Source organism: Thalassophryne amazonica, chromosome 6, assembly GCF_902500255.1.
Source record: "Thalassophryne amazonica chromosome 6, fThaAma1.1, whole genome shotgun sequence".
NCBI classification, from domain to species: domain Eukaryota; kingdom Metazoa; phylum Chordata; class Actinopteri; order Batrachoidiformes; family Batrachoididae; genus Thalassophryne; species Thalassophryne amazonica.
Genome location: NC_047108.1, coordinates 47,987,672 through 48,010,422, shown reverse-complemented (window position 1 = coordinate 48,010,422; position 22,751 = coordinate 47,987,672). Strand labels below are relative to the sequence as shown.

At 40.9% G+C, this 22,751-nt stretch overlaps 1 protein-coding gene across 1 annotated transcript; it reads right to left on the bottom strand.

Moving 5' to 3' along the window:
• Window positions 1–1,108: 1,108 nt before the first annotated feature.
• LOC117512153 lies at window positions 1,109–21,272 on the bottom strand. Its single transcript, XM_034172129.1, has 5 exons — window positions 21,151–21,272; window positions 20,839–20,917; window positions 5,045–5,209; window positions 4,825–4,956; window positions 1,109–1,468 (listed from the first exon to the last, which is right to left on the bottom strand). Exons 2-5 carry the CDS (start codon window positions 20,915–20,917, stop codon window positions 1,335–1,337), a joined length of 510 nt encoding a protein of 169 aa, XP_034028020.1. The 5' UTR covers window positions 21,151–21,272; the 3' UTR covers window positions 1,109–1,334.
• Between the last annotated feature and the right edge of the window lie 1,479 nt (window positions 21,273–22,751).

Genomic DNA, 22,751 nt, shown 5'->3' with positions numbered 1-22,751 from the left:
CAATAGAAAACCTCTGGGGTGACATCAAAAATGCTTTTCATGTGGCAAAACAAATGCAGAGGAACTGGTCAACTCCATGCAGCACAGTTGTGAAGTCCTCAAAGTGTCTATACAACTAAATATTTGTTCAGTGAAAAACCTTACTTTTTCATGTTTTGTAAAGTAGTAAATTCTGTAATTATTTTGTTTTGATTTAGAATGTACCGTGTTCCCAGTGCATTTGCGTGTATGGAAATAAAAGCTATTTTAAGGACTTTGAGCTTCACTCACTTTTTCAAATGCATCATTATTAACTATATATGGACCTAAAATTTAAAATCTGTTGGATTTGGAAATAGTGTTGTCACAGCACAAGTATTCCAAAACACTGACATTTGGGTAAAAAGTTTTGTTACTGTAATGCATTTGTTTTATGTATATTTTTGATATCCTGCATGCTGTCGTAATGTACTGGCCCACCACCTGCTTCAGGGGAGAAAATAATCGTTAACTTTAAGTCTGTGATACACTTCACAAAGTGATACTCCACACTGCCACATCAGGTAGTGCCATTTATCAAATGTTGCCAATAAAATAGCTTTTCTGAGGAAAATCCCTGAGTTTATAACCTGGTCACCTTCTGACCAGAACAGGACTGTTTATAAACATCACTCAACAGATTAACATTCAGCGGCACCAGAGTCATATCAGGATGTTAATCATAAGGGGGGGATGATGGATCACATCCATCATTACTTGCAAAAAGATAAAGTGAATTTACCCTCCCGTTTAGTTGTAGTTACCCAAAGTTACAGCACAAAATGGTTCCAACTTGCACACAGGATAAGATGAGCTTCAAGTGTGTTGGACTGCACTAATTTGACAGACGCCGCTACCTTCAAATCCGTAATATTTTTAAAAGTGATTTTCAGCATTTTGGTTTTGGTAAGTACGTGTTTACACAGTGAGCGTCCATCTTTCCATATTTAGAAACTCTGGTATCTTGTCTGTCATTTAAAGTAGTTGAGTGAATCATCATGCGGCCTTCAGTATTTAAAAATGCTCATCTGATTACAGCATTTTGCAACACAGCACCAACTGCTGCTGCAGCCAAAGAACCAAACAGACTGGCATCAGAGCAAGCTCCACCTCAGAGATGCAGCAGAGACGAGCAAAACTTTATTTTAATCAGGTGACACCAAGAGCACACTTGCATCACGACAGCAGGCTGTAGTGAAAATAGAAGTGGACAGTGACAGAACCAAAGGCGGCAAATTTCCACACGACTATTGAGATCAGTGTATGACAGTCAAATTTAGCTTCACTGGAGTCCAAGCTGAACCTCGCCTTGTGTTTTACTTCCACTGGCCCTTCTCGTAGTCCCACTTGGAAGCGAGGCCCTGGACAGGGTTCATCCTCATGTCCAACATCCTCTTTAATTCGGCGGCTTTCCACTCCGGGTCAAAAGTCTTGGGATGGGGCGGGTAGACTAGGGAGAGAAAATCCGTTTATAATGTAATAATACAAAGACACACCTGTTCATTTTAGTCCATGGTAATAATTATCAACACACCTCAGTGATCTACCCACCATCGGCTTTTGCTCAGTTTACAAGAAATCCATTTAAAATGGTGCATGTTAAACCGACTCATTTGTGCCTTTCTGAACTAAGAGGCAGAATATGTGATCTGTATTTTAGCGACGTAGCTTTCACATTATTACACATCTGCAAAAAGATTAGGGGAAACAAATGTGTACCAATAGCATGTACATATTAATTAATTAGTATTCAATTACATTTAAATTAAAACACTGAAATTGTATGTTAATATGACAACCCCCTAGAATTATCTAGGGAAATGATTATACACTACTTACTGTTATATACAGGCGTGCACATATCGTGTGTGCATAAAATAAGTGACTTGCAGCAGAAAACAGAGGGAAGATCTTAAGAGGAAAGCGGTGACTGCAGCTTGTAGGAAAAACACTTCCCTCTGCATTTTCTGCTGCACGCCTGGTTCATGTTCACAGAAATCCTGTTAGAAATACAGTAGCTGTGCTATACATTAGCTGACCAGTAGATGTCAGTAGTCTTTAGAAGCAAAGGAGAACTGGTTGTCTGCTTGAGTGAATCTCATCCAGGACCCAGAGCGGTTCTGTAGTGTGGTGGATACAGTGATGTGCAGCACAGGTGCAATCTGACCTAAATATACTGTTCAATTTGACTTGGGGGGAGAGAACTGGTTTTCCACATCTGGACCATTTTACTTTTCAAATCTGCTCCTAACAAGTAGAGGCAGGCAGGAAAGGCTAAATTTGGCCAGGGCGGAGAACAGCAGGGTGCAGACGAGGCGCCCTCAGAAATCAGGTCAAATAGTCCCAAAACAAATGTTAGATCATTAGCAGATGTGTTCATCACAAAATGAAACACTAATAACTACACCACACTATGGGGAGGTGATGGTCTAGTGGTTAAGCTTTGGGCTTGAGACCAGAGGATCCTCTGTTCAAATCCTAGCCTAACTGGGAAATCACTAAGGGCCCTTGGACAATGGTCCTTAATCCCCTAGTTGCTCCCGGTGTGTAGTGGGCACCTTGCATGGCAGCAGCCTGACATCGGGGTGAATGTGAGGCATTATTGTAAAGCACTTTGAGCATCTGATGCAGATGGAAAAGTGCTATATAAATGCAGTCCATTTACTATTTCACACATTTTTACAGTTTAGTTGAATTCATTTAGAGATCTACTGTTCGTTCCCTGCAAACTGACGTTTCCTTTTCAACAATTTTCAAAATGGGGGCTCGTCTCACATGACGTAATAAAGCCAAAGTTGACTACAACCCCTGGCAAAAATTATGGAATCACCGGCGTCGGAGGATGTTCATTCAGTTGTTTAATTCTGTAGAAAAAAAGCAGATCACAGACATGACACAAAACTAAAGTCATTTCAAATGGCAACTTTCTGGCTTTAAGAAACACTATAAGACATAAGGAAAAAAAAAAAAATTGTGGCAGTCAGTAACCGTTACTTTTTTAGACCAAGCAGAGGAAAAAATATGGACTCACTCAATTCTGAGGAATAAATTATGGAATCACCCTGTAAATTTTCATCCCCAAAACTAACACCTGCATCAAATCAGATCTGCTCATTAGTCTGCATCTAAAAAGGAGTGATCACACCTTGGAGAGCTGTTGCACCAAGTGGACTGACATGAGAGATGTCAATTGAAACAAAGGAGAGAATTATCAAACTCTTAAAAGAGGGTAAATCATCACGCAATGTTGCAAAAGATATTGGTTGTTCAGTCAGCTGTGTCTAAACTCTGGACCAAATACAAACAACATGGGAAGGTTGTTAAAGGCAAACATACTGGTAGACCAAGGAAGACATCAAAGCATCATGACAGAAAACTTAAAGCAATATGTCTCAAAAATCAAAAATGCACAACAAAACAAATGAGGAATGAATGGGAGGAAACTGGAGTCAACGTCTGTGACCGAACTGTAAGAAACCGCCTAAAGGAAATGGGATTTACATACAGAAGAGCTAAACGAAAGCCATCATTAAACAGAAAAAAACAAGGTTACAATGGGCTAAGGAAAAGCAATCGTGGACTGTGGATGACTGGATTAAAGTCATATTCAGTGATGAATCTCGAATCTGCATTGGGCAAGGTGATGATGCTGGAACTTTTGTTTGGTGCCGTTCCAATGAGATTTATAAAGAAGACTGTCTGAAGAGAACATGTAAATTTCCACAGTCATTGATGACATGGGGCTGCATGTCAGGTAAAGGCACTGGGGAGATGGCTGTCATTACATCATCAATAAATGCACAAGTTTACGTTGATATTTTGGACACTTTTCTTATATGGGGCTGCATGTCAGGTAAAGGCACTGGGGAGATGGCTGTCATTACATCATCAATAAATGCACAAGTTTACGTTGATATTTTGGACACTTTTCTTATCCCATCAAATGAAAGGATGTTTGGGGATGATGAAATCATTCACGATGATAATGCATCTTGCCATAGAGCAAAAACTGTGAAAACATTCCTTGCAAAAAGACACATAGGGTCAATGTCATGGCCTGCAAATAGTCTGGATCTTAATCCAATTGAAAATCTTTGGTGGAGGTTGAAGAAAATGGTCCATGACAAGGCTCCAACCTGCAAAGCTGATCTGGCAACAGCAATCAGAGAAAGTTGGAGCCAGATTGATGAAGAGTACTGTTTGTCACTCATTAAGTCCATGCGTCAGAGACTGCAAGCTGTTATAAAAGCCAGAGGTGGTGCAACAAAATACTAGTTATGTGTTGGAGCGTTCTTTTGTTTTTCATGATTCCATAATTTTTTCCTCAGAATTGAGTGATTCCATATTTTTTTCCCCTCTGCTTGGTCTAAAAAAGTAACCGTTACTGACTGCCACAATTGTTTTTCCTCATTTCTTATAGTGTTTCTTAAAGCCAGAAAGTTGCCATTTGAAATGACTAGTTTTGTGTCATGTCTGTGATCTGCTTTTTTTTCTACAAAATTAAACAACTGAATGAACATCCTCTGAGGCCGGTGATTCCATAATTTTTGCCAGGGGTTGTAGAACACATACATACACATAATTACTAACAGTGTCTTAATTAGATTAAGACTGTTTAAATAATAATAATAATAATTATTATTATAATAATAAAAATAACTAAAATAAGATCTTGAGCCTCCACAGATTAAATCAAAAATGAAATCAACACTTCACATCTGTGGAAAAGCAGCAAAAGACTTCAAGGACAGAGAAGGTCACGTTACACATCAGTGTTGCTGTCAAACAGTCCAAAGAACTACTCACCATACACCGACTGCCACAAGACTAAAAGACCGGTCAGTCCCAAACCCAACAAGACTAAGCCCGTGACTGACTTCCAGTCGCTTTTCTCCTCATTCATCTCAAAATACGTCTGGCAGAACTTCATCCGATACACTGCAGCAGGGAAAAAGTGAACATCCCACTCAATCAGTGTGTGCTCACATTTATGTAAGGAATTATAAAAGAATGAAAAAAAAATTACATGTTATCTTTTCCTCTTTGGTCAGCTGGGACCAGGGTCCTTTCTCCTTCTCTTTCAGGCCCCTTTCTGCTTCAGTCAGGATGTTTTTATAGGGTACATCAGGCAGAGGGATGTCCCGACGGTCAAGGTACTGTGGCCTGGAGAAGTCCATAGCCTCCACCACTTCTGCAGGGACACAGTTAGAAAAACACTTTCTCACAGCTAATCATTCTCATGTCCTGCAGCAGAGCCAATCTCTTCCACTGCATAACCCTCCACAATAGCACCACCTGCTGGTAAGACATCACTAATGACTGAGGCCTTGTGTAGTCATTAAAAAAAAAAAATGAAGGAAATAGCACCACCAGCCAAGGGATCAGGAAGTGTAGGTCACACACGCGTTTGGAGGAAATGAACGTTACAAAAGCTTCTTAGTTGTTTCACACTGAAATGTGAATTCTAAAATTGTCCTGGCTCATGTGAACAGCAGACATGACTGATGGGTAAAAGTTGAACCATCTTTCTGCTGCCTCCCAACAAACAGAGGTAAGGATGAATGGTAAGTATGTTTGGTTGCCACAGCAGATCAGATATGGATCTGCCTTGATAAAACTGACAGTTAGCATTAGGGATGTCCCGAGCAGGTTTTTTTTTTTGGCCCCAATCCGATTCCGAGTCATCTGATTTTGAGTATCTGCCGATACTGAGTCCCGATCCGATACTTTAAAAAACTGAATGAACAGTGAACAAATGCTAAATATATAATAATTTCATTTTAATCACCTTAATTTATTATTTATCACTTAAACAGTGCACTTCTCCTTGAGGTAGGTTGAAAAATCAAGTAATAATCTACCAGACTTAAAAAATTTCCATGTTATTTGTCTAAAAATAAATGTCAAAGGTACCTTATGTTAAACAAATGATCTAATCTGAAATAACAGGTGGTTTTAATTTATAGATGAAAGGTTTTTAAAGAACCATTTATTGATTTAGCTATTTTAATTACAAGTGTTCTAAACTTTTTTAAACAGTAATCAGAAATTTTGAGGTAACAAACAAAAAACATTTCCAAGGATTTTTCTTCAGACACGTGGTTTCTGCACTGATCTGTGGTTCAAATCCCCGCCTGACTGGAAAATCACTAAGGGCCCTTGGGCAAGGTCTTTAATCCCCTATTGCTCCTGGTGTGTAGTGAGCACCTTGTATGGCAGCACCCTGACATCGGGGTAAATGTGAGGCATAACTGTAAAGCGCTTTGAGCGTCTGATGCAGATGGAAAAGTGCTTTAGAAATGCAGTCCATTTACCATTTGTACAGATCAGTGGTTTCTGCCACTAGTCTTCCGTGTTTTGGCCCGACGCTTCGTTCCTATTGGACAGCGCGAAGCTACGTCACAGCTCAGAGTGTTGAAAGTTCAAAAGTCAACTTGAAAAGTAAAAAAAAAAAACGTACATTTGCGTCCTGACAGTCCTCAGTGTGCCCCTCTGATGCTTTATCAGTGTTCAACAAGTTCAGAGCAGTGCAGTGAACGTGAATGAAGACAGAAGCTCTTTAAGACGTGCTCCTAAATGTGATGAGTGTGCACGTCGCTCTAAGGGCACATGGGCAAGGTCCTTAATCCTCTAGTTGCTCCCTGTGTGTAGTGAGCACTTTGTATGGCAGCACCCTGACACTGGCGTGAATGTGAGGCATTATTGTAAAGCGCTTTGAGCGTCTGAAGTAGATGGAAATGCTCTACATAAATGCAGTCCATTTACTATTTCCGACTTCTCACTGAAACAGTGTGGTGCCACTCCATCTTTGCTTTGCGTGTCCTTATTCCCAATAATGTCCGGCTCCAGGACGACCATGTGCCTGCAGATGGGATTCACGATTAACCCGTGACTTTGCCAGTGTGAAATTTTTTTTCCCTATCAGGAACCCAACCGAACCAGATGCATATGGACAAGGGGTTTTATACTGAACGTGAGAGAGTGATACAATAGATGTGTATTTGGAGAGCATTTTTCCTTAGTACTGCACTGTGGAAGGGTCCATGCCTTCATTGGAAATGGGAATAAACATGACCCAAAAACACATCTCAAGTGCTTTACGTTTCTGGACCACTTTTGTTGTGTTCTGTTGAGTGAGAGGAAACTCTCCCCCCACCCTCTCCATGTGCCTCAACCACCTGCTGATTTTCATGCGGATGGAGTTTTTTTTTTTTATCTCCCCAAACAGTACTTGTACAGATGGGATTCACGTACAGAACTAAGGTGAATAATATCCATTTACAAAAATAAAATTTAAACCCTGTGTGCATGTTGCGGAATGTAGAGTTTCATTTTTTTGTTGGCAAAATTTTATTATTTTATATATGATACAGTACTAATCAAAAGTTTAGACACACTTTCCCCATTCGGTTTACCGGGAAAGCGTGTCCAAACTTCTGACTAGTCATGTGTATAATATTTAATAAATATAAATGACTATTTAATATTATTAGGATGTGGTAAACTGTGGGGAATTGCGTGCAGGTCCCAGTCTCAGTTATATTAGCTGCCTTCGTCATCTGCTTCAGATTAATTTGGCTCAAAATTGTCCATCATCACCACATATAACCACCACGTTATGTTCTCTGGTAGTGTTTAAACTCTGTTGAAGTACAACTCTGACGTCACGCTACAATTGTTGTGTTTGGCCTCGAAGACCCAACATTGCCACTGCAGGGTCAATATTTCACCCAAAAACGTGTTGGGATCACAATTTAAAACAAACACATACCATTACAAAAATTTAGGTCAAGACAGATTTCAGACAGTTGGAATGAAATTTAAGACCATTGCAATAACCAAAAATTAAGGGTGGGCGCAATATAAATACAGGTTAGGGACAAATTTACCCAAATATATGGCAACACAGAAAATAATTCCTGGCTTAGCAACGCTGCATAATCTTACCAAAAAAGCCAATTTTCATTAAATTTACACTTCCTCATGCAGGTTAGGTGCAACCAGTTGAAAGCATAGACCAGCTGTGTCCAAAGTGTTCCAGAAAGGGCCGAGAGGGTGCAGGTTTTCTTTGCAGACGTCGACTCCAGTAGGTGATTTAACTGATTAACATCACTGAGCAGAAGGGATGAGTTCACTGGTCAAAATCACCTGCTTGAGTCAGTGGCTGCAAAGAAACTCTACACCCTCTCAGCCCTTTCTGGAACACTTTGGACACCACTGGTACAGACTGTATATACACACACTGGACAAAGCCTGCATGACGAGACCCATAAGCTTTTTAAAGAGAGCCAGAACAACTCAAATGAAGCCTGTATCTGGGTGTTGCCATGTTGGCATCACTGATACTGGCTACAAGAGGTGGAGCCTGCAAGGGATAGTGTGTGACAAAAGAAGCCTGAACAAGCCTCAACTTCAAGTCCGACTGAGCTAAAGTAACAGGCTAATCTCAATTTAGGTGTTTATTAAATCATTTTTGGGAACTGCGCGGTGGTTATCGTGTTTCGTTTGGTGTGGACATTTAAAGTTCTGCGCTGCTTATTTTCTTGTGATCATGCATTAAAGGGATCCAACGGATTAAACCACAGATGGCCAATGCTGTTAGCGCCTAGTCCCATTTATTGAAACCAACAGAAAACTGGGTGTTTCTTGTGGACTGTGAATATGTTGAAGAGGTGTGTTTTGGGAGGATGCAGCAACAGCACTCACGATGTTTATTAAGTGGACAGCTTTCCCAAAAGGTAAAGGCCTGGTCACACGGCATATGACAATTCCTGAACGAAGGGAAAAAGTAAAATCACAAATTGTTAAGAAAAGGTTGATGAATGAGCTTTATCACTGAATAGCCTACGAATCAAGAGCGCAAAAGGGACGAAAGAGGAATAAAATGAAACCGAAGCTAACAATCTCGACACTTTAAAAGAAACACGCCTGGAGCCACTGCTGGAGCAGTGTGTGTCTGCATCTCTGCATTTCAGGACTCTGCGCTGGGACGGAGCTCACAGCGCCCAAGTCCTGGAGAAACTGCAAACAGAAGCTGTGGAGATCTGTGCGTACATCAGTGGATCCACCTGCTCTGGTTCCTCATCCAGAACAAAAGGGGGATTATCTCCATCGTCAGAATCTTCACTGTCTGGTTTAGACTGACAACACGCTGCGCGCTCCATCTTGCTCCAATTAAAAAAAAAAAAAAAAAAAAAAAAAACCTGAAGCGCTTGTTCAACATTCATAAGACGCCTCATTTTTACAAAATTAAGACTACTCAGGGTTGAAGGAAAGATGAATGCAGCGGCGTACAGAGACATCCTGGATGAAAACCTGCTCCAGAGCGCTCTTGACCTCAGACTGGGGTAACAGTTCATCTTTTAGCAGGACAATGACCCTAATGCCGTGTTCACACTGGGCGCAACCAGACACCATAAATTCACTTCGGTCGCGTGGCAACAGATGCGCCACCATCGCCTGGTGTGTTGCTCTGCTTTCGCTGCAAAAATTCGCCCCAGTGCATCATCAAATAGGAGGAGCTTCCCATTCCGCTCGAATGATTCGTGGCTTTTATTTCGCTTTATCCTAATTTTTTCCTGCTAAAACCCTAAAGAGCATATGTCTGTGAGTAATATTTTTTATGTTAAACCGACCTGTTATGGTCTTCTGAAACAGTTGATAGATGTATTTTATAACTTAAAAACGGGACTGATGCTAACGCGTTAGCATGTCTACGGCGTTTTCAATGTTAAAGTTAGCATGTTAGCAAGCTAGTTGTGTTGATTTGTTTTCTGTATAATTAATTGCTCAGCGTTCGTTGTCGTAAAAGAGTCAAATTGTAATTTTTAAAATTTTATTCATACGAGGTCTGTTAGAAAAGTAACGGACCTTTTTATTTTTTTCAAAAACTATATGGATTTGATTCATATGTTTTTATGTCAGCCAAGCTTGAACCTTCGTGCGCATGCATGAGTTTTTCCACGCCTGTCGGTTGCGTCATTCGCCTGTGGGCAGGCTTTGAGTGAGTACTGGTCCACCCCTCTCGTCGTCGTTTCATTACGAGGAAATGGCGGAATGATTTGGGCTTTTTTTCCCATCAGAATTTTTTTTTTTTTCAGAAACTGTTAGAGACAAGCAGCTGGAAACCATTTGAAAAATTTATCTGGCTTTCGGTGAAAATTTTACAGGCTTCACAGAGAATAAGGAGTGTTACTACAGCTTTAAGGACGGCCCACAATGGCACACGGCGCGAGCCGCCATCGAGAGGCAGAAACCACATCATTTCTAAACGGATGGCTGTGTGAAGCCGGGACCATCGTGTGCAATTTCTCTGGTTATCACAAGAGCTGGACATCAGCCATTTTCCAGCAGATTTCACTTTTAACAAGAGATTGTCATGGAAAGCCGCGTGGAGGCTTCGCGCGTCACGACCGATTCGCTGATGAAGCGAGACAAAGGAACACCTCTGTTTCGGAGTGCCAGAGGACAAGTTGGGACTCACTCGACTGGTAAGCACTGAAAGCCGAGATAGGCATGTCCCAACTGAGCCACTCTACTAAAGCGCGCAGACAGAGCGCGCAGCGTGTCGACAGACAGTCCCTCTTTTGTTCTGGACGAGGAACCAGAGCAGGTGGTCCACTGACATGCACACAGATCTCCACAGCTTCTGTTTGCAGTTTCTCCAGGACTCAGGCGCTATGAGCTCCATTCCAGCACCGAGTCCTGGAACTCAGATGCAGACACACACTGCTCCAGCTGTGGCTCCAGGCGTGTTTAGTTAAAAGCGTCGAGATCGTGAGCTTCGGTTTTGTTAAGTTCCTCGCTCGTCCCTTTTGCGCTCTTGCTTCGCAGACTGTTCGGTGATAAAAGCTCGTTCGTCCACCTTTTCTCAACGAATTGTGACTTTTTTTTACTTTTTCCCTTTGTTCAGGAAATGTCATGTGCCGTGTGACTGGGCCATTAGAGAAAGAGACAAAAAGAACCTAATGAAACAAAACAACAGAAAAGATAAAACCATGTAACAATGAAAATAAATGAATACATATAGAAATAAAGTGAGTAGTGATAGTGAGTAGCCTACTCTCGTTTAGGTTTTGAAGCCTTGTTTCTGAAGTGTTTTTGTGTGATGTGCACAATTTTCAGTATTTTGACTAATATTACCAGTCATTTACAAGCCTAGATAAACTTTTAATAAAAAAAGTCCATTTTTGATTATTAACATTTACTTGAGTACATTTAGTTGTACATTACTTGTCATACTTGGTACGATAAATACTAGATACTTTACTTTTACTTGAGTAGCATTTCAATCAGTGACTTGAACTTCTACCAAAGTCATTTTTAATAGGTATCTGTACTTTAACTTAAGTGTCATTTTCCGGTACTTTATTCAACACTGTGTGCGCACATGTAAACGAAAAAACCTCCGCTCCCCCTGCTGTGGGGCTGCAGCTCGCTCTTCCCCCAAAAAGCTCTGTCATAATTGTGTTCAGAAACCAGTCACCATTTGCTTTATTATACACCTGTGTAGTTAATAAGTAAAACAATCTTCATGGATGATTCTCTCGCGCGTGCACGTAAAAAAAAAAAAAAGAGAGGAAACTCCGCTCCCCCTGCTGTGGGGCTGCCGTTTGCTCTTCCCCCAAATTCTGTCATAATTGCGAAATAAAGGACAAAAGGGACATAAGTCCTAGTCACAGGCTGGCTACCAGAGACAGGACATGTTCACATGCTCAGTCAAACTCCAGACATCTCCACGTCACTACATATTCAGTCCCTGATTTGTCATTAAGGCCCGACAAGATGAAAAAGTTCAGATTTTTCAACTTGGGAAGGAGGGCAACGCGACGCAATATCGCGTCACAAATGCGGCAATCGCTTCATTCACATCCATCGCGTGGCTTGGCGCCAAAGCGCGTCCTTCTATAGGGATTACATGGCAACCTGTCGGTGCTGTCGCTCGCGTCGTGACCGGTGTGAACGTGGCATAAGCACACAGCTAAGATATCAAAGCAATGGCTTCAGGACAACTCTGTGAATGTCCTTGAGTGGCTCAACCAGAGCCCAGACTTGAACCCAATTGAACATCTCTGCTGAAATCTGAAAATGGCTATGAGAGTAGAGAAAATAGAGCTTTTATTGCTGTTGTACATACACACATATAACAGTTTGTCCTCTGCATTTAACCCATCCTAATTACAGTTAGGCACAATCCAACCACTAGTAGTAGTGGGCTGCCAGTTTGACACCCGGGGACCAACTCCAGACGTAGACGCTGCCTTGGTTAGGGGCAGAGAAAGGAGCAGACCCTAAATAAGCATGTTTTTGATTGTGCATGGAAACCAGAGGAAACCAATGTAGAAAAGGGGAGAACATGCAAACTCCACCCACCAAGGCTGGGAAGCGATCCCACAACCTTCTTGCTGCGAGGCAAGAAGGTGGGGGAAGGGGGGCATACCTTGCGGGCAGAGTGGGAGAAATTTGGCTCTGTGACGCTTTAACATGCCACAATTGTGAAAGAAGTTAGGAAGGTTGAAAGCACTGCGGAGCTGCAGCCGGCGATCACGCGCACGATTCGTCCGTGAGGAGTGGACAGTGGACATCTCCTCTCACTGACGATCAGCCAGTGAGCAGGAGTTAATGGACTTTATTTTATGTGCCACAAAAATGACAACTTGAGGAGGTGAAAGAAGCTGCAAAATTTGGAAGTTTTAGAAAGAGATATCTTTGTTTACATACAGGTCCTTGTGGAACCGGAGCAGCACAGATATGCTACATGACATATCACGTTACAAAAGTATCCCTGCATCCATGCAGGTCTCTCCCAAGGTATGAGGGCTGGTCATTAAAGATTTCCCCTGACCACAATCTGGTGATTGTAGGAAGCTGAAACTGCACATGTATAATACATATCTTTTAAAAAACAAGACCTGAAATTGAGCTACAATTTGCATCTAGGCTTGCATCTGAAATCTAAGGAGAGAGAGAGAGAGGGAGAAACATGAAATCTAGGCTTGCATCTCTTTGGTGAAAGAAAATCCTCCTAAGTTTACCACTTCATCATAAATGTAAAAAATGCACTATGCACAATTTCCCCAATCACAGCCAGAGAAGCCTATAAGTTCTTCTGGGTTGTCTGGGTGTCTCAGTGACTTTCCTCGCTCTTCTTCTTGCACAGTCAGTTTTTGAGAACGGTCTACTCCACACAGATTTACCGTAGAGTGCCGTACTGTTTGTACTTCTTCATAATTGATGGAAAGAAATTCCAAGACATATTCAGTGATTTGGAAATGTTCATGCATCCATGATCCCTTGACTTGTCTGAAAAGAAAAAAAAAAATTCAATAAAACTGATTATTCACAGGTATTATACCAAACTGTCCCATTACTTATGCAACCCATGATCTTGGCTTTTATGTAAGTCCCTTCGGCTGCTCCTTTGTTTTGCACTCGGGGTCGCCACAGCAAATCCGAGGTGCATCTGCATGTTGAATTGGCACAAGTTTTATGTCGGATGCCCTTCCTGACGCAAGTCCACATTACATGGAGAAATGTGGCAGGGGTGGGGTCTGAACCAGGAACCTTCTGCACTGAATCCAAGCACACTAACCACGACCCCTGCATCATCTTGGTTTTTATATTTTTAATTATATCAAATTGTAGAGACTTGCTTTCAGTTTGAGTTTAAGATAGATAATTTTTATTGTATTTGAAATGGCATAAAAAATTAGAATGTGTGAAATATCAAGTGGTCCAATACTTTTGGAGGGCAGTGTATTTATTACTACTTTGTGCTTATCCAGTCTTATTCAGACAGTCTGATTTTTTTTATCCTGAATACACCCTGAGTTACAAATGAGGCAGAGAAACTACGTTGATAGGCAAAATGCAAGAATATGACTTAAACCATATTAGGTTTGTATACAAAAGGAAACCCAGATTGACTGCGTACTGGTGTAAGTCATTGACCATTAAAGAAATGCAACCATTTTTATATGCAGCCCCTCCATTATAAGAAACCATAACTAATGACAAACAGTTCTAACTAAGGATTACTGTTAACATTTATAGTCCATGACTGCCTGATGTCTTGAACCCAGACATCACCAAATACACAGCTTTCTCACCACTGCAAATCAAAGCAATGTGAATCTGTCACGTGTTCCAAGTGATTTGCTGGTCAAGGCTGATGACATCAAAATCTGCTCTACTGGTGTCATGTACTTTTCTTTCGTCTGTATTTTTCTTTACCCCATGTGCATTCACACAAGGTAGAAAACTGAGCATGATACCGCACATCTCAATATCTCCTATGCTGTTACATGTATTTTTGGGGGAAATAGATGGTTGTTGATAATGGGGGAAAAGATTTCATGATAATTATGTCATACAATTTTCCCCTTCCTTGGGGGAAAGACTGTATGCTTAGCTTAATTTTCTACACATCCATCATCCAATCTGTGCTGTGCATCTCCATCTGCATTTGGTTTCCCTGTCGCCAAGCAAATGGTCCCCTCTAAAAATTGGTCTGCCCTGCCTTCACTGCGCATGCGTCTGAGACTGACTCTCTACACACAAAGAGATCAAAGGGAATAATGTGATTATTAACCATCAGATGACAAATTAAAACCTCTTAAATCATTCTAGTCAGTTTTAAGCAGAAACGAGACCGTTTAAGCAGAAACAAGGCAATAAATTTGTGAATCGCTAATGACGCTCCGAAATGATGTAGGTGCAGCAGCATATCAGACTGAGACGTGCTGCTGCAGCGCTCTGATCGGCCCCCTGTCTGTTATTATGAAACAATGATGAATTTATGTGGAAATGATTGTTGTACAAAAGCTTCAGATATCTGTCACTGCGGTAGATGACTGGAGTGCAATTTTAAGCAGAAACAACATGATAATCAGTGAATCCCTGCCGACGCTCAAATGACGCAGCTGACACTCCGAAATGACTGATGCGCGGTGAAGGCAGGGCGGACAGATTTTTTTTTTGGGGGGGGGGGGGGGGGGGGGCCTTCGGTCTGCAACACCGGTCCAGGGCCAGGAAGTGAGCTGGTAACATCTCTGCAGACCCCTCACACACTGGACACATACTGTTTAATCCTCTCCCTCCCAACTCTTCTGTACTTTACTACACGGTGATAAGACTGATGATTAAGTTGTGCACATATTCATCACAGAACCTGCTGTGGACACACTGTATCTGCATGAGTTACCGACCAATTCCCATTTAAGTCAAAATGGGAGCCTTGTCAAGACATGAAGTTTGTAAAATGTAAAAAAAAAAACAAAAAAAAGTTATAATTTTGCCTGGGCTGAAGAGGATTAAACTCCTTCCCTCTGGTCAAAACAGCGAGACACTGTAACACTTTCTTTCCACAGGCCATCACACTGATGAACAATTTAACCTGCCAAAAACTCCCTAATTCATATACCTCATGTACATCTTAATTCCAATCTGTTGTCTGTTTCACACAATTTTTTTTTCCTCTTATTGCACATTTTATTTTAACTTGCACATGTTTTACTGTGACTTATTCAGTTCAGTGCTTAGGGTATATTTATGCATGCCGTACAGAGAGCTTGCAGCTCAAACTGAAGTCATATTCTGTGTATTCTGTGGATACTTGGCAAATTAAACCTATTCCAACAATAGAAGGGGGAAAAAAAAAATCATTTTAACATACATTATAGTGAATTTCATAAATTATATGAACAGACACAGTGGGGCAAATAAGTATTTGATCCACTATTGATTTTGCATGTTCTCCCACCTACAAAGAATGGAGAGGTCTGAGTTTTATCGTAGGTATACTTAAACTGTGAGAGACAAAATCTATATTAAAAAAATAACATTGTATGATTTTTAAATAATACATTTGCATTTTATTGTATGAAATAAGTATTTGATCAACTAGAAAAACAGACCTTAATATTTGATACGGAAACCTTTGTTTGCAGTTACAGAGCTCAGACGTTTCCTGTAGTTCTTGACCAAGATTTCACACACTGCAGCAGGGATTTTGGTCTACTCCTCCATACAGATCTTCTCCAGATCTTTCAGGTTTGGAGTTTCAGCTCCCTCCAAAGATTTTCTATTGAGTTCAGGTCTGGAGACTGGCCAGGCCACTCCAGGACCTTGAAATGCTTCTTACGGAGCCCCTCCTTAGCTGCCCTGGCTGGGTGTTTGGGGTCATTGTCATGCTGGAAGACCCAGCCATGACCCATCTTCAATGCTCTTACTGAGAGAAGGAGGCCATTTGCCAAAATCTCACAATACATGACCCCATCCATCCTCCCTTCAATACAGTGCAGTCGTCCTGTCCCCTTTGCAGAAAAGCACCCACAAAAACGATGTTTCCACCCCCATGCTTCACGGTTGGGATGCTGTTCTTTAGGTTGTTCTCATCCTCCAAACACGGCGACTGTAGCTGAAGCAAAAAGCTCTACTTCGGTCTCATCTGACTACATGACCTTCTCCCATGCCTCCTCTGGATCATCCAGAAGGTCACTGGTGAACTTCAAACAGGCCTGGACATGTGCTGGTGTGCTGCTTGCCTGTTGTCCTGTAGTCCATCCCAGCCTTGTGCAGGTCTACAGTTTTGTCCCTGGTGTCCTTGGACAGCTCTTTGGTCTTGGCCATGGTGGATAGGTTGGAGTCTGACAGGTGTCTTTTATACAGGTAACAAGTTCAAACAGGTGCAATTAATACAGGTAAAGCGTGCAGAACAGGAAGGTTTCTTAAAGAAGAACTAACAGGTCTGTGAGAGCAAGAATTCTTGCTGGTTGGTAGGTGATCAAATACTTATTTCATGCAATAAAATGCAAATTAATTATTTAAAAATCAAACTGTAATTTTCCAGAATTTTTTTTTTTTTTTTTTTTTGATTCTGTCTCTCACTGTTGAAGTGTACCTACGACAAAATTTACAGACCTCTCCATTTTTTATAGGTGGGAAAACTTGCAAAATCGATAGTGGATCAAATACTTATTTGCCCCACTGTATGTTTAGAGAGGGGAGAATATTTTTTCAGGAAGCCCCTGGTGGGGTATCTGGGGGTTCATGCGTGAACATTTTCACGCCTGTCGATTGCGTCATTTCCTGGTAAGCAGCCTTTGTGTGGGACGTGTGTGGTGCACTTGGCGGATTTTCATTTCAAGGAAAAAGACGGAACGACTGGAGCAGCGCCGCATCAAATTTTGCCAGAAACTGGGCGACAGCCAGGTGGAAACCATTCGGAAGATTCAGACGGCTTTCGGTGACGATGCTATGGGCATCACACAGATTAAGGAGCGGTACAACCGGTTTAAAGATGTCCACACAACGGTGGAGAGCGAGCCACGCTCCGGTCGGCCATCAACATGCTGAAATGACCAGGTCATTCCAAAGTGAATGCTGTGGTGATGCGGGACCGTCGTGTGACTATCCGAGAAACTGTGGAAGAGGTGGACATCAGCACTTTTTCGGTACATTCCACTGTGACAGAAGATTTGGCCATGAAAAGATTGGTGGTGAAATTCATGCTGCTGCTGACGGCGGCGCAAAAGCGCCTCCATATTGGAAGTCTCACAGGACATGTTGTGACATGCCCACCTCTTCCACAATTTCTTGGATAGTCACACAACTGAAAAGTCACCGAAAGCCGTCCGAATGGTTTTCACCTGGCTGTCACCCAGTTTCTGGCAAAATTTGATGCGGCGCTGCTCCAGTCGTTCCGTCTTTTTCCTTGAAATGAAAATCCGCCGAGCTCACGTCACTCACCACACACGTCCCACACAAAGGCTGCTTACCAGAAAATGATGCAATCGACAGGTGTGGAAAAAGGTCCGATACTTTTCTAACAGACCTTGTATTTGCCCACCAAACATCTTTCCAAAAAATGTAATTATTTTCTTGGGTCAGGTCAATTTTCCTACCCCAGTCTTTTCACACAACTTTACATTTTGGTCCAGAAAGTACACAGTAAAACAAATGACAATTCAAAAGAACTCAAAAATAATAATTCCCAGTATCAGTTCAAATGGAACAATAGACGTATTTATGGCACATGAATGCATTTATGCACACAGATGCATCTCTGAGCACATCAAATAGCATGTTTGTTAAATGGTAAATGGACTGCATTTATATAGCACTTTTCCATCTACATCAGACGCTCAAAGTGCTTTATAATTAAGCCTCACATTCACCCCGATGTCAGGTGCTGCCATACAAGGCACTCACTACACACCGGGAGCAATAAGGGATTAAAGGCCTTGCCCAAGGGCCATTAGTGATTTTCCAGTCAGGCGGGGATTTGAACCAATGATCATCTGGACTCAAGCCCAACACCTTAACCACTAGACCATCACCTTGAACGCATATGCGCGCGCGGACAGCACGCACGCACGCACACAGAGGATTCACAAGGAGACTGTTAAAGAAACAAACGTTCATAAGGCACAGTAACAGGTGTTGCTACTTACTGTCACTGTTGTATAAAAAAACTATATTTCATACAGAGTCTTACAGCTGTGCAAATTGTAGCAACTTACTTCCTCATCTGTCGTGAATCCTGTTGCTGTCTGCTGTGTGCGAGCGAACGCACGCATATGCGTTCAGTCTCCCCCCACTTGATTCCACTCACTGTGTGCTCTGATAGGCATGAGCTTTAATATGATATTAGGTTATTGCGGGGGAACGCAAAACAATACTGCAAGGGAATGCAATAATCTGGGCCAAAAAAAAATTAACCACCATGTCCCCAGACGGGCTCCGTATGACCTCAGATGAGGAAAAGCCATAAAATTTATTAAGAAAAAAGAATAACCAGTACTTTGGTTATGCAAGAATTACATCTGCAGTAAGCAGTTACATTCTGTCTGGAGAACACTGAAAATCTGAGAAAATGGGGCAAGTTAAATGGGGAAAAAAGTGTTCACTCAAGTGTTCACTTTAACAAAATTGTTATTAAATGTAATGTTGGAATTAAAAATGTACGTCTCTTTTCTAAATGTTTATATAATTGAAAATAAAGTTATGAGTTAAACTAGCTTTTTGACTGTTTTGAGTGGAATTACACAGTACTGGTCAAAATAACCTACAATATAAAGTAATTTTTCAACATGAGGGTTAACATAATAAAAAGCACATTAATGCTAACATTTGTTGTCTTACGCAAAAAAAAAAAAAAAAAAAAAAAAAAATCTTACCTGCCTGTTTTGTCTTTCTGACATAGGAAGACAAAAAATAAATGAAGAAAAAGTCATTTTTGTCTTTTTTCCTCTAACCACTACCATCTAAACTTGTTCTTCACGCTGTTATCAGAAAACAGGCTGTCCCCTCTTTTCAAAATTGTGAAATCTGCAATTATATTTGATTTTTTTTTTCACCCTAAAACTTCAGAAAGCCTGTGTCCAGAAGAACCATAAAATGCAGATTTAGCAAGCTCAAGTTTGCGTGGAGACAATTTGAAGTAAATTCTTCCCAGATTCTGAAACGTAAGATCAAAGACTTACTGGAGTGTTCGCTTTTCTGCATAAACGATTATTTTAAAAAGTCAGGTGCCTTTTTTTGGTCCTTTGGCTCGGTGTTTCAGCACGGCACGCAGCTCACAGTAAAATCAGAACATCATCTTTCATTCTCTGCTCTGTGCAGCGGCATGTAACATTAATCCTTCAGTCTCAGATCATGACATGAAAACATTAAAGTTAATATCCACTGTGGCGTCTCATCACAGATGTTTCCAAATGATTTTACAAACTCAAACTTTGGGAATAAAGCCCACATTAAATCCGACCAGGAAAACAAACATAACCATTCTTCTTTTGTTTAATGGCAGCTTGCAAACCAACACGGAGCATTACTGCCACCAAGTGTTTGGGTGTGGAACTGAATGAATTAATTTTGACGTAACTTATGAAAAATAACCCAGAAACGCTCACCATGTGACTAAAATCCCTGAATTCCAGCCATTTCCAGAAGACTTTCATTACTGGATATTGATATGTGTAGCATCATGCTCCGTTTCGCTACTTACGCGCAATGGGGAAAGAAAAGCACATGACACAGTATAGCCAAAATCCATACATTAGGGCAAATTCATACGAAATATCATCGACCGCTAAATGACATGTTGTGAAGGAGTTTTTCCCTCACCAAGGAAGGAATTCTGTCATCCACTTTAGTTGTCTTCTGTGGTGTTCTAGAACTTTTAACATTAATGAGCCCCTCTTAAACAAAACGAGGCACAAATTATTGATTTGTCCATTCCTAAAGTTTCTGCTAGCTGTCTGATTGATTTAAATTTTTTGCCCAACCTTATTGTGGCCTCCTTCACTTGCATCAACACATCTTTAGACCTCATATTCTGAGTTCAAGATGCAAATTCAGCACTCAATCAGCTCAACCTTTTATTGCTTAATTTGCACTGGAGTAACTAGGGAACAGGCCACACCTGGCCATGAAACTCCCAGTCAGTCAACAGTCCAATTACTTCCTGCTTATGAAAATGAAAGTTTCAAAACCAATGCAGCTCTTAAATGGTTAATATTTTTTAAACTCTTGAATTACACCTGAAAGTCTACACTAGAATCACGGATTAATTGTTTCATATGAACTCCACTGTAATGTCAGACGGAAAAAAGAAGTGTCACGTCCAAATACTTATGGACCCGATGACCTCCATTAGCTTGCTAACAGTGTGTATGACCGTTTGAAGGATTTAAGCATTGTACTTACTGTTCGAGCACACTTACAATTTCCTTTTACATTTACAAACTAGTAGCAGCTGGGCGATACATTACAGTAAATTCTGACATTTAAAAAGGTGTTTAAAAACACGGTGTTACGTACGGTGGCTGGCCGTCCTCGCGCTGCCGGTGCTCAGGGCTGCTGTCGCGCGCCTGGTCAGGAAGTTTCCCACGCGCAGCATCTGAAAACAGTTGTGAAATATATTAATTCTTAGGCAAAAAAAAAAAAAAACGACGCTTTGTCCTGAACGTGACAAACGTGTAATAATCTCATAAATTGGTATGGCTAAACCGGGGCTGCACTTAGCCAACGTGCTCAAGAGCCACTTTAGGACCATTTTACAAGTCAGAATTAAATCTTTACATCAGAAAACCGAAACATGCGATAATGCATCAAATCGTCGAAAATAATTACTTGTAAAACGTTTCCTTCTTCTGATTAAGCAGCTCAGACTCTCGAAGGTGAAATCACGTACAAATCTCTTTTTGGTGTGTCTTTTTCCCTGTGGCTCACATACCAAGCCAACGTCATTACCGCCACCTACTGTCTGGAGGCGATTCCACTAAAGGCGACTAAAGCCAGAAAATCAAACTGATTTTGAGAGATTAATATTTCAGCCGGGAAAGGGAAACGCAAATCTAAAATTAGATCCGAAGTCATGCAAAAATTACAAATCACAAATTTATGAAAATTGTAGGATGAAAAATATTTGCTTTATTAATCAGAGCAGAAGATATAGTTTATTCCAGATTAACATCAAGTCACACTGCACTTGATGGTGCACTTTAGACAATGGTGAGAAATCATTGTTATAACACTGTTTGTGCAGGGAATGGAAGAACATGTATTATTTAGATGTAGTAAGAACTCCAAATGTCAACTGATGTGGCAGAAATAATGACAAGTTGAGAATTTAAGATGCAAACTGTACATAGAAAATAAGGATCGGAAGAGATAATATTACTGCTCTATTTAGTTTCCTTAAAGATTCATGGTCAGTGTACGTGCTTCCAAAACAGAAGGTTCCCAGTTCAAGGACCACCCTCACCCATTCATACAGTAATGGGTGTAGTGTCAGGAATGGCATCTAGTATAAAATATGTGACAAATCAACATGCAGATCCATGTTAGATCTGCTGCAGAGTGGCTGCCCCAAAAATAAAGGGAAAAGCCGACAGAATTTACCAAAGACTCTGGGTTAATTGAAAGAATTTTAGTTTTTGAAAGTCAAAACATACTGTGGTAAAGTGCTATGCACACGTCAGTTGCAAACTGTCTGTTCCCTAAAAGAACAGGAAAACGCACACATGCACACACTCTAACACTGAGTTTATGTAGTTTACATCAAGTCACGTTTTCATCAAAATAAAATACAAATGACTGCAGGATGGGCCTGCCGTTTATTTAGTTTTATTTAGATATGAATTGCAGCCTCTTTAGATTTAAGTTTTTGACAAAGTGTCCATTATCATTAGCTATTAGGTCAGACTTTCTCCATATTTTAGCAGTTCAACCCATTTAGATTTTTTCATACCTGAACATATTAGCATTTCATTTATATTATTTTATATGAGGTTTTGTGCTTATATGAGCTATTTGTGGTGTCCTTTAACTTTAACTAGTAATGACTTCCATGACTTTCTTTGCTAATACAATTTTAACTATTAGAGAAAAAAATTACTCATAACCATCCCAAAGACATATCGTTCTCTTTGGCTGCTTTCAGTGATGCCAGTATTTGGTTAGACTCTTTCTCTCCGATTGTTCTGTCTGAGTTATTTTCATTAGTCACTTCCTCCAAACCATCAACATGTCTATTAGACCCCATTCCTACCAGGCTGCTCAAGGAAGCCCTACCATTAATTAATGCTTCGATCTTAAATATGATCAATCTATCTTTATTAGTTGGCTATGTACCACAGGCTTTAAGGTGACAGTAATTAAACCATTACTTAAAAAGCCATCACTTGACCCAGCTATCTTAGCTAATTATAGGCCAATCTCCAACCTTCCTT

What these genes read in the sequence shown, in the direction of transcription:
- LOC117512153 (XM_034172129.1), bottom strand. Translation starts at nt 20,917, where the DNA reads ATGCTGCGCGTGGGAAACTTCCTGACCAGGCGCGCGACAGCAGCCCTG. An exon ending in CAAAGAGGAAAAGATAACAT is followed by an intron (nt 4,957 to 5,044) that starts GTAATTTTTTTT and finishes TCCCTGCTGCAG; the next exon opens with TGTATCGGATGAAGTTCTGC. An exon ending in CTTGTGGCAGTCGGTGTATG is followed by an intron (nt 1,469 to 4,824) that starts GTGAGTAGTTCT and finishes TTCTCTCCCTAG; the next exon opens with TCTACCCGCCCCATCCCAAG.